We start from the raw sequence: 11137 nt of genomic DNA on the forward strand, positions 1-11137 counted from the left end.
GAGGAGAGGAGAGGAGAGGAGAGGAGAGGAGAGGAGAGGAAGGGGAGAGGAGAGGAGAGGAAGGGGAGAGGAGAGGAGAGGAGAGGAGAGGAGAGGAGAGGAGAGGAGAGGAGAGGAGAGGAGAGGAGAGGAAGGGGAGAGGAGAGGAGAGGAGAGGAGAGGAGAGGAGAGGAGAGGAGAGGAGAGGAGAGGAGAGGAGAGGAGAGGAGAGGAAGGGAGGAGAGGAGAGGAGAGGAGAGGAGAGGAGAGGGAGAAGGAGAGGAGAGGAGAGGAGAGGCTCCTGGATGCACCTAAAGACCGAGGAATGTCTGGAGCTTCACTCCGTCTGAGGCACTGAGATCGACGGACCTTTTGGGTCGTCAAATCTGTCCATGGTGTTCAACTGCATGATCATGTGCACGCCGTAGATGAAAATGAGCAGCAGGATCAGTGAGGTGAGCAGGGCCATCCATATTCCTGGGGTGAAGAAACCAGCACAGTCACTGGCGTAGGAGAAATTAGTGCCGTTGGCCAATCCAAAGCCTTGGATCTGGGTCACAAAACAAACAGCACGAAACAGTCAAATCACAAAGCCTATATTTAAAAACTCAGGCAGAATAATGAGACTTTAATATGTTTCCAAGTATAAATATACTTTTCAGAGGCCAATGAGTCCTAACATTATATCCCGTTGGCAAAGGTTCAAACAAGTGGAGTTTCAGCCTATTTATAGTAATGTATTTACATTAATGTATCTCTAATACTAATAACAGTGCAGCACTGTAGGTGTACCTGGAAGTCTACAAAGTCCAGCCTCCATGCTGAAGTGCTTTGGTTAGCGGAGCTTAGCACAAGCAGAGCATCGTCTTGTGAACTGCTAACAGACTGGCAGTGATAAGAATATTCTGCTGGGGCATAGATGCCGCGGCTCCCAATGAAAGTCGCCGTCATGCCGTTAGACCGCAGCTGCACAGAGTTCAGGGTGAACCAGTTCCGCGCAGACACGGGGAAAAACCGTTGACTCATGAAAAAACTGGAGGTCAATAGAAATACAGGATTACTGAGCATTGCAAAGACACTGTATTCAGATGTGATTAATAACACTCCAGAAGCTGCAATATTGTCTTACCTTAGTGTAATGCCTGATGTGGGATAAGTCAGGACAAGTCTACAATTAGACAGAAATGACATTTTTGACATAAAACCCTTTTCATCAGCGGACACCATAAGAAAAAGCTGTAGGTGGTCTCACTGTGAGTCTGTGTTGTTACACGTGGAGCCGTCAAAGGACGGGGTTTCTGCAGCAAGATCGATCCACGGTTGCGAGGCTGAGAGGGCAACGTTGAGCTTCTCAGCCCAAAGCATGATGCAAGGAGCGCCAGAAGAATTAAAAATGATGGGGGGCTTGATGTCGGCTGTTTGGAGCAAGGACCTCCCTACGTGTTGGTTTGACATGGAAATCTCTGGAATCACCTGTAGACAGGCAGTGAAATTTAACAAGCCCCACATCCTAGTACATCTTGTTTCATTGTATAGAATGTTGGATTAGTAGAGCTAAGACTACAACACAATACACATTCCTCCAATTTGGTCAGTTCAAGTCACATTTAGTTACAAATCTTGATGTTAGCGGTGATAGATGGATCCTGATTAATTGTCTAGTAATTACAAGATGTTAATAGAAAATGTTTTCCTACTCTTGATGGCTGGAGTCCTGTGTATATCGCAGCATATGGAATGTTTTTGGCTTTCATGCTGCTCACAACTTTGCCAATTATCTCATCTGTTGAAAGGGACACAAATGAGCCACATCTATCACATGTTGACCGATGACATTTACTGTAACATAATATAAAAGATGAAATTCCCTGACAGGTAACTTACCGTTGTCACGCAGGAGCTGCTTGCACGAATTTTCCGAGCTACAAAATGAATAACAAATTTTAGGTTTGTCGGTGTAATTGGACTCAAACGTGACTGACACATACCAACCCAAATGATTTCAACTTCAAGTGTTTATGTTGTGTTACGTGTTGCACCAAAAACTGCACCGCTCAGCTGTCTGTCACCTGATGCCACGTGCACTAATGCGACGCTATAGTGTTACAGATGGTGGCTTCTAAACCACGCAGCCATGACAGAAGCATTCTGAAATTACAGCTATATGTTGAAGTGTGTTCTCTGAAATATGCAGTGATGAATCGGCACTAAAATGCCCATTTAATAATGTCTATCTGCGGTTATTAATAGACTACACTGATAGCATGTTTGATAGGCGTCTTGTGACATTTTGTGCTTCAGTATTAAGAAGGAAACACTCTTACTCTGCACAGTAGGGCAGATTGATGAGCAACAGATTGCTGACAGCTCTGTCGATACTGAGATGTGCCAGCGTGTCTGCATCTAGAAGAACAGGTGAGACACTGAGCTTTTCCTGCAGTAAAGCCGGAAGAGGAGAGGAGTCCAGCCATTCCACCGCAGGAAGACTCACTGAAGAGGAAGTCTGCAGCGCAGCCTGAAGAGGAATGTGTGCAATGAAGGAACAGCATTGTTAACGGTACAATGAAGTCATCTCAACCCCAGACTAAACTGAAGATGATTTAAAAAAAAAAAAAAACTTGCCTCGAGGTTTTGAAAGGCACCATCCCCCTTGTTTCCATACACTCCACCAAAGATTGCAAAGTCCTCTTTGCTCAGCTGCACAGAAAAATAATTACAATTGATCCACATCAGAAGTTAAAATATACCAACATATTCAATATTGGAACTAATGAGGAACTAAAAAAATAGGAAGCAACACAAAAGGTCACAGTTACACAATAATGAAACAACTCGGTCCCATGGTAAACCAGTACTAATACGAGCACTAATGACCCCGACGTCTTCGTCTTCTTAACTGCTTTGTCTATTTCGGGGTCATTAGGGGGGTACACGACCCCTTACTCTCCTCATTCTTACATCCAGGCTGTCTGCTCAGGCTTCAAAATTCATTACAATCACAGACATCCAATTGCTCCACGAGCAATGTGGTCGTCAAAAGTTTTCCCACTCAGATCTAATATGTTTTACTACTGGTGACAACTGGAAACATGGAGGCCGACCTTGTCCTGCAGAAAGAGCAGCACGGTATGGGGGCCAGAGCCAAAGGCAGCGCTGAAGTAGGCACTCAATTCTTCAATGGATGTGATGTGGCCAGCAGCCAGTGGGGCCAGGGGTGGTAGGCTATATGCATATAAGACAAAAGAAAAGGATTGTAATATGTTATACAACAGCTGTTGGATTTTGCATAGCAAACCTAAAGTGAGTTACTGCCTCTTAAAGGACAATCCAAGACTGTCAACATTCACACCATGAATGTAAATTTGCACCCGATGTTCCTGGAAAAAGCCCCTCAAATGAATGAGCTGCTGTTGTGTTCATAAGAATTAATGAGACAGGAAGTCCACATGCAAATGACAGAAAGTAGAATAAAACAAAAGCAGGTCACAGGCAGCTTCCTACTAACTCACTCATAGGTCGAATCACTGATTGTGATAAAGACAGCTCGAATCCATCTAGACTAATAAAATAAGCGAAAGGGGTGGGAAGAATTTAGTACTTTGTATGCGTATTTGTAGTTAGCTCCAAGCGTTAGCGTGTTAGCCAGCTGGCCAGGGTTTACTCCTAATAACTCATTTTAAATCCAAATATTACCTCTCGGTGGTCCACATCAGGACAGGAACTTGGGCAGTGGGGCACACCGCAGCGAAACACGAAAAGAAAAGGACATTTAAAATGATGAATCGCTCAGAATTCAAGTCCCTTGAACCTGCCATTTTTATTTCCGCAAAGCTCTGCCGCTCACGTGACACCACGCGCCAGCTGACAGTCATGTGAACAGCAGCAGGACCAAACTGCTTCCGGTTTCCTTCACTCCCCCTGCCCTGCCCACGTTTCTGCTTCTGAATTAAGCGACAAGATGCGGGATGAACCAACTGGATGTTTCAGTGGTCGACAGACAGCAGCGGGTTTCGTCACCTCTGCGATGATCTTTCGAATAAAGAAAAATAAAAAAGCTCTTTCGAAAAAAACGTTTTGCATAAACCAAACTGTTGGACTAAAAACCAACAGGATGACGTGATGGATTCCTATCCAGAATTATTCCATTGTGATCCAAACACCTGCAACTTTCAATGGTACTGGGGGCACTTTCTACCTCAGTAAATGTGTCACAACGCTTAAGTTTTACGAACGACAAGAGGATGGTCAGTCAGCCAAACCAACAACAGCAAATGTCTAACTAAATGTTTGGAAAGAAAACGTCTGTTTGTATTCAGTGAAAGCAACTCCCATTGACATCTGTGGTGGCGGAGGGATACCGCTGCCTGCATCCACGCGAGCCCGCACCCGCAACTGGAAACGAAGCAAAAGCAATTGGACAGGATGTAATAATATACCAAAGCGTTATATTCTACGACAAAGATTAACGCCGAAACTCCTGCGCAGTGTCGTGCAATAATGCAGCCCAATAAACGTGTGACCTTTTCTATTCCGTTTGCTTTCGTGTCCGGTGTGGTGTGTGATGTAAAGAGAGAGGCAGGACTAGTTTCTGGCGCGCACCGTCATTGTTCTGGAGTGCTCCGCTATCAGGGCCATCTTTGGTCGTCCTCGCCGGTGACAGAGTGGACTGTCTATTCCATTAGTCATTAAATGCCGACGATTATCAAATAATATCTCACCCCGATCGAGTCGATTGAAAGAGAAAAAGGGAGACAACAACCCGCTGTTTTGTGGACCCTCCGACAGACTTTCCTCCAATAGACCTTCATTTCTTTTGCAAGAAGAGAGCGACGGGAGAGGCGCTGATACAACATGGATGAGGAATATGATGTGATCGTCTTGGGCACCGGACTTACAGTAAGATCTCGGGCTTTTATCACCCCACACACTGACAAAACAACGTATTATCAAACTCTTTTGTTCAGCGCTCAGACCTTTAATCCGCTATTCATGCATCCAGAAGTGAAAGCCTTGCACATCCCTGTGCGCTTATGTCATTATATGGATGCAATAATAATAAATGCGCCTGACATTTGTCGCTGGATTTACCAGTCCTGGTAGTTTGCGTGTCAGGAAGTGAAAAATTCCCGAGGATGTATTTTATATTCCAGGTTTTTCCCCTGGAATGTGGTCAGTGATCCACCCAGTAGCATCATTTAGGCGTAACCCCACGCTGTCATGGTCCTCTGCAAAGACAGGCCTCCATCCCGACGGTGGCGCAGGCCTGGCTGACGCTCTGCCGCTTCCATCGTCGCATTTCCCTTCCCTCATCACGCCCAGTGCGGCAGAAATGCGCCGCATGTCATTCCTGAGATTTCTAACTGGATTTCAGGACGCGCAAAAGTGGAGATTTTTAAAATGATAGCGGGGTATCAGATTACTGCTCGTCACTGTGCAGCCATAATAGCTGCACCATGACGTGATGATGATGTACGTGTATTCATACAGTTGTAGGTAACAATAACAATTACAATAACCACAATATTCAGACAGACGATGAATAAACCGATTCGCGCATGCGTACACGTTTTAGTTGCCCTCCCCGATGGCTCCCCCCTGTATCTTACCTTGTAAAATAAATGAAATAAGACTGGTAAAATGTAAGCTTTGGGTGTTACAGTTCAGGCCTCCCAAATGTTTTTTGCCACCATTTAGGCTTCAAACAACTTTGATTTTTCAACCAATGTAACAAATGAAAAAGCTGAGAACAGGAACAGATTGTGAGATTAATATCCTGATTAATTAACAAATTCTTTATTGTGTAAGGTGTGAGAAGATAAATGTCCTTTGGTCTGTAACCTGGATGTTTTGATGCATCACATCATGTCAGTAGATGTCGGTGTTTGGTCAGTTTCCTATTTTTGGTGTTTTTGGTGACTGTTGTGCCTTGTTCTACAACAGGAATGCATTCTGTCTGGGATCATGTCTGTGAATGGAAAGAAGGTTCTGCACATGGACAGAAACCCCTACTATGGTGGGGAGAGCTCCTCCATCACCCCTCTGGAAGAGGTAACGGACTCATGGGAGCTGTAACACCAATCAATATATTTGATGTCCCTCTGTGCTCCTCAGTCCATCGCTGTCATTGTGCAGCTGTGCCTGTTGCTGTTGTCTACATTTGCTTAACCCTCCTTGATAATTCAAATTCCTTCATTTAACCCTAACTTTAACCCTTTTTTGCCCTCTTTCACAGCTTTACAAGCGCTTCAGTCTTCCAGACTCTCCACCTGAGTCAATGGGAAGAGGAAGAGACTGGAATGTTGACCTTATACCTAAGTTCCTTATGGCCAACGGTCAGTTCCACCTCACGGAGTTTATTAATAAATATAGCCATAACTCCTGTGGGCTGCTAAGGAGATGCTGGTAATAATGCAGGATAATGGGCTGTGTGTTTTGGTGTGTAACCAGCAGTATGTTTGTGATTGCAGGACAGCTTGTAAAAATGCTGCTTTACACAGAAGTAACACGGTACCTGGACTTTAAAGTGGTGGAGGGAAGCTTTGTCTACAAAGGAGGAAAAATCTACAAGGTGCCGTCGACTGAGACTGAGGCACTAGCTTCAAGTGAGCGTTTCCTGCGTGCCCTTTAGGTTCCAGCCGCTGACTACAAATAGAGATTGTTCAGGATGTTTACTATCACTTCAACACTATTTAATCATTACATTCCTGAATCTCGGCGCTTTGTATCTCCAGATCTGATGGGAATGTTTGAGAAGCGAAGGTTTCGGAAGTTCTTAGTCTTTGTGGCCAACTTTGATGAGAATGACCCTAAAACCTTTGAGGGTGTGGATCCCAAAACCACAAAGATGAGGGACGTTTACAAGAAGTTTGACCTTGGCCAGGATGTGATCGACTTCACGGGCCACGCCCTGGCCCTCTACAGGACAGACGAGTAAGAGCAGCGCGTGTTGATGCAGTTTACAGCTAAATGCATGAAATTAGCATGTAATTATTCCGCTTGAATCTGGATTTATGAAAGTTTCAGTTGTTATTGGAGGCCGACTGTCACATAACCTCTACTTCTGTCGGTCTCTCCTTCAGTTATCTCGATGTTCCTTGTTTGGAGACAATTAACCGTATCAAGCTGTACAGTGAATCTCTGGCCCGGTACGGGAAGAGCCCCTATCTGTACCCCCTGTATGGTCTGGGAGAGCTGCCGCAGGGATTTGCCAGGTCTTTTAATAGACGTATCTCTTTATAGTGCCAATCGAGGCGCTCTGCAGTTCCCCAGTTCTCATTTACTTTGTATTTTAGATTGAGTGCGATCTATGGAGGCACCTACATGCTAAACAAACCTGTGGATGAAATAGTGATGGAAGGGGGCCATGTGGTTGGAGTGAAGTCTGAGGGCGAGGTACACAATGCAAATTTCCAAGTGTCAAACCAAAGTTAAGGTGTTTGAATGCTGCAGGTGCTCGGTCCTCACTGATTCTGCCTCCTGCTGCAGGTGGCTCGCTGCAAGCAGCTCATCTGCGACCCCAGCTACGTTCCAGACCGCGTGCGCAAAGCAGGTCAGGTGATCCGTGTGATCTGCATCCTCAGCCACCCCATCAAAAACACCAACGATGCCAACTCCTGCCAGATCATCATTCCCCAGAATCAGGTTAACCGCAACTCAGGTGAGCGAGGACAACCGATGCCATTGCTGTCACCTTGTGGCTCGTAGACATTAGCTTGATAACAATGAAAATCCTCTTAAAGTTCCTTTACCAGATTTAGCAAATAGCTTTTTTACTAGGAAAGCATAACTTTGAGTTCTATAATTCAGCCTTTGTTTCCATTCTCCAGACATCTACGTGTGCATGATCTCTTATGCTCATAACGTGGCGGCCCAGGGCAAATACATCGCCATCGTCAGCACCACAGTGGAAACCAGCGAGCCTGAGGCTGAGATACAGCCGGCCCTGGAGCTGCTGGAGCCCATTGACCAAAAGTGAGCAGTTCTGCATTTCTCACTCACCTCTTTTTTACCAACATACAAATCAAACACGATTACAAGAATTTATGGAACTCGGAGTTGTTTATTTGAGTCTTTTTCATTTATAGATTTGTGGCTATTAGCGACCTGTATGAGCCCACAGATGATGGATCTGAGAGCCAGGTAAGAAATTAGATGGATGGATGGATGGTGGAGGGGTGGATGGTGGAGGGATGGATGGATGGATGGATGGTGGAGGGATGGATGGATGGTGGAGGGATGGATGGACGGACAGAGGGATGGATGGTGGATGGATGTCAGAGGGATCGGTCCATTGTGGTTTATTCTGGATTGGCCCCTGTCTGATGGGTCTGAATGTCTTTCACAATCTTCTGAAATATCAAATCTGGGTGCAGGTGAATGAGGGTGCTGTAGTCACCCAAGAGAAGTGCATCCGTGCTTTTGTCTGTGCAAACGTACACCCTTGAAGTTCCTGTATGTAAAATGGTAAATAAGAACAGGACTTCATTTTTTTTCCAGGTCTTTGCCTCAAGTTCCTACGATGCCACCACCCACTTTGAGACCACTTGTAATGACATCAAGGACATCTACAAACGCATGACTGGGAGCGACTTTGACTTTGAAAACATGAAGCGCAAACAGAACGACGTGTTTGGCGAGGACGAGCAGTGAGGGGTAGAGAGGGTGGGGCCTGGAGAGGGGGCGGGGCATCCTTTACCCACTCTTTATACACATTAATGCTCATTCTCACACACACACACACACACACAGTTCAAATACTCTGTCACAGAGAAGCAGGGTTGATATGGTCTTTCATTCATTGTAGAATTTACAGTATAATCATGTCTTAACTATTAACTTTTAGAGGTGAGTTTATTACTCGTTGGCATTTCATTCTTTCTGTAACTCCTTTTCTCTTCATATCAGAGGTCGGCAGGATGGCGAGCTCTGGCATGAGAGATCTCTGGAAGTGTCACCTCCAGTTGACAGGCATGCATCTTTTACACAGTAGTATGTACATAGGCTGTAATGAACGCTGGTCCATTCTGCACTCATCGCTCCTGTCAACCCTGCTTTCACTTTTCTCTTACTTTTCCCGTGTTTCTTCAAGAGATGCTCCTCATTTTGGCTCTGTCAAGCTCAAACAACAACAAAAAAGATGAATTACTTTAATGCTCTGTTCCGTCAACTGATAGTGCTCACATTGCAATGCTGTTGTGTTCCCTGTGCTAGCAGGCAAGCTAACCAGTGGCTATTAGCCGTCACCCCATCTCCAAAAAGACTTTCCTTTCCTTGCCTCTATTGTGTGATGTCATTTTGAATTGAATAGTTGACTTTCTAACATTTTAAACTATCGAGGAGTTCTGCTTCTATATATTTGGTGCACATTTCACTGGCTGAAGTTATGAAGTTTATAGATTTGAGGTTGGAGCTCTTTAAAGGGAATATAAGGTTGTCTTTGTTGTGTCGGGTGAGGCTTCAACAAGTATTCTGGTTCACACAGATCTAAGAAGGAATAGTGGAGCTGAGAAGTGCCACGTGGTGAAAGAATGTATGTTGGGAGGAATGCTCGGAAAGTTTCACTTAGGAGTGGAGAAGGGGAAGACTGAAATTTCAGCTGACAGTGAAAACACCAGATTGTGTCTTGGTTGTTTCAAACCTTTGTGCTCCTCATTCTCAGAACTCTCAGAACCTTGAGCCACAGTCATAGATTACAACCCATACGAAGAAAGTCAGCTGTTGACACTTGCTTTTAGCCTTAATTAGGGGTCAGAAGTCGTTTTTTCTTCCTTATTTTTGACTCTTTGATGCAAATCCAGTGCTCTGGTGAGGACGGTGGCGTCACCTTCTTACACCCAGCACAGACAATATCTCTGACACTGGCCAGTAAATCCACCGGCACCCAATCTGTGGGCCCTCTGCCTGCACAGGAAACTCTACAGTTGACCAACATCTCCACACACTACACATATGTGATCTCAAATTTCACACTAGCAATCAGTTGATCACACTAATGATAATGATAATTCATCCTACTACCACCGCACATGTCAAAGGTTTGATCGGATCAGTTGCTGGTCGTTGGAGGAGAATTGGTCCAGAAAAACACGAAAACTCTGGTGATCTATAACAAGATCAAGACATGCCTGATTCAGCTCGTGCCAGAGCCTCATCCTGGTGGAAGATCTTTATAAGAACATCTGCAACAGGTTTTTCACGCAGGTTTTGGTCTTAAACGCGACACAAAGCCGACACACTGGTGATACACGTCCCTCTGCTCCCTGACACTCCCAGCTCATCCACCATTATGCTTTTGTGCCTCAGGTACACGTGTTCCTGTAGTTGATGAGCAGTTGTTCTGATCGCTTAATGTGATGGATTCGGTCACTTGTTATTCTAGTGTAAGACAGCTGGGGGGGGATCAGCCTTGCACCAGGAACGGTGCTGCAGGAGGGAACACTGAAGCAGTTCTATCTGATGACAAACAGCGAGGAAGGAAGTCGCCAATGTTTGGGGCAGACATGTCTTACTTATCCTCTATTTATTTGAATTTCACTAACGTGTTGTGGAATAAAGGTTTATGTCAAATGCTGAATATGCTATGCTGTTATTTTATGCTCTGGTGATAAAAATGGATTTTTAAAAGTGATGCACACCCATTTTTGTTAATTGCCGTGTCATGTGTTATGATCATTCCAGTGTTGCATCACTGTAGTAACATGTTTATTGGCATTCCATGGAAACAGGTTGTAGTGGAAGATAACAATGAGAGATGGTAACAAGCCTGTATCAGCATAATCCAACACTGCGGTGTTCAACCTGGAAAACACGATCTGACTGAAACTGGAATACTAATTACTTCCATATTTAATGCCCATTTTCCCATTAAAAGCAGCCTCTTCTTATTTAAGTTATTGAAAACAGAAGCCTCTTATGTGGTGTTTTAATTTCACCCAGTTCGGCTGTGTGGGAGCCACTGTTGAGAAACTCCCTTGAAACGAGAGATGAAATAGTTCAGGCTGAGTCGTAGAAAACTTGCTGTCCTTGTTTGATCACTAGTATGTGAACAATGCCTAATGTCTTGTGTAACAAATAAAATGAATTAAACTACAAATGAAATCATAGAAAAAATAAAAAAAGCACATGGCATACCTGGAGTTGACTCTGCTTTAAGTTTGAG

At 44.6% G+C, this 11137-nt stretch overlaps 2 protein-coding genes across 2 annotated transcripts; one reads left to right on the forward strand and one right to left on the reverse strand.

Annotated features, from left to right (window-relative positions):
* Positions 1–163: 163 nt before the first annotated feature.
* LOC101071264 (V-type proton ATPase subunit S1-like) lies at positions 164–3885 on the reverse strand. Its single transcript, XM_003963604.3, has 10 exons — positions 3673–3885; positions 3081–3201; positions 2602–2676; positions 2304–2494; positions 1864–1901; positions 1677–1762; positions 1232–1452; positions 1109–1147; positions 772–1012; positions 164–529 (listed from the first exon to the last, which is right to left on the reverse strand). The coding sequence occupies exons 1-10, from the start codon at positions 3849–3851 to the stop codon at positions 317–319; spliced, it is 1404 nt and encodes a 467-aa protein (XP_003963653.2). The 5' UTR covers positions 3852–3885; the 3' UTR covers positions 164–316.
* A 945-nt stretch (positions 3886–4830) lies between these two features.
* Positions 4831–11106, forward strand: gdi1 (GDP dissociation inhibitor 1). The gene is made up of 11 exons (XM_003963583.3): positions 4831–4875; positions 5920–6027; positions 6212–6311; positions 6447–6581; positions 6711–6909; positions 7059–7190; positions 7272–7371; positions 7465–7636; positions 7806–7950; positions 8064–8118; positions 8476–11106. Exons 1-11 carry the CDS (start codon positions 4831–4833, stop codon positions 8626–8628), a joined length of 1344 nt encoding a protein of 447 aa, XP_003963632.1. The 3' UTR covers positions 8629–11106.
* Positions 11107–11137: the final 31 nt, after the last annotated feature.

The sequence above is a fragment of the Takifugu rubripes genome, chromosome 3 (genome assembly GCF_901000725.2).
Source record: "Takifugu rubripes chromosome 3, fTakRub1.2, whole genome shotgun sequence".
Lineage (NCBI taxonomy): Eukaryota > Metazoa > Chordata > Actinopteri > Tetraodontiformes > Tetraodontidae > Takifugu > Takifugu rubripes.

Coding starts and splice junctions, on each gene's coding strand:
- LOC101071264 (XM_003963604.3), bottom strand. CDS start 3,851: ATGACTGTCAGCTGGCGCGTGGTGTCACGTGAGCGGCAGAGCTTTGCG. Junction 3,202..3,672: donor CTGATGTGGACCACCGAGAG/GTAATATTTGGA, acceptor ATATGCATATAG/CCTACCACCCCTGGCCCCAC. Junction 2,677..3,080: donor TGCTCTTTCTGCAGGACAAG/GTCGGCCTCCAT, acceptor TTTTCTGTGCAG/CTGAGCAAAGAGGACTTTGC.
- gdi1 (XM_003963583.3), top strand. CDS start 4,831: ATGGATGAGGAATATGATGTGATCGTCTTGGGCACCGGACTTACA. Junction 6,910..7,058: donor GCCCTCTACAGGACAGACGA/GTAAGAGCAGCG, acceptor TCTCTCCTTCAG/TTATCTCGATGTTCCTTGTT. Junction 7,637..7,805: donor TCAGGTTAACCGCAACTCAG/GTGAGCGAGGAC, acceptor TCCATTCTCCAG/ACATCTACGTGTGCATGATC.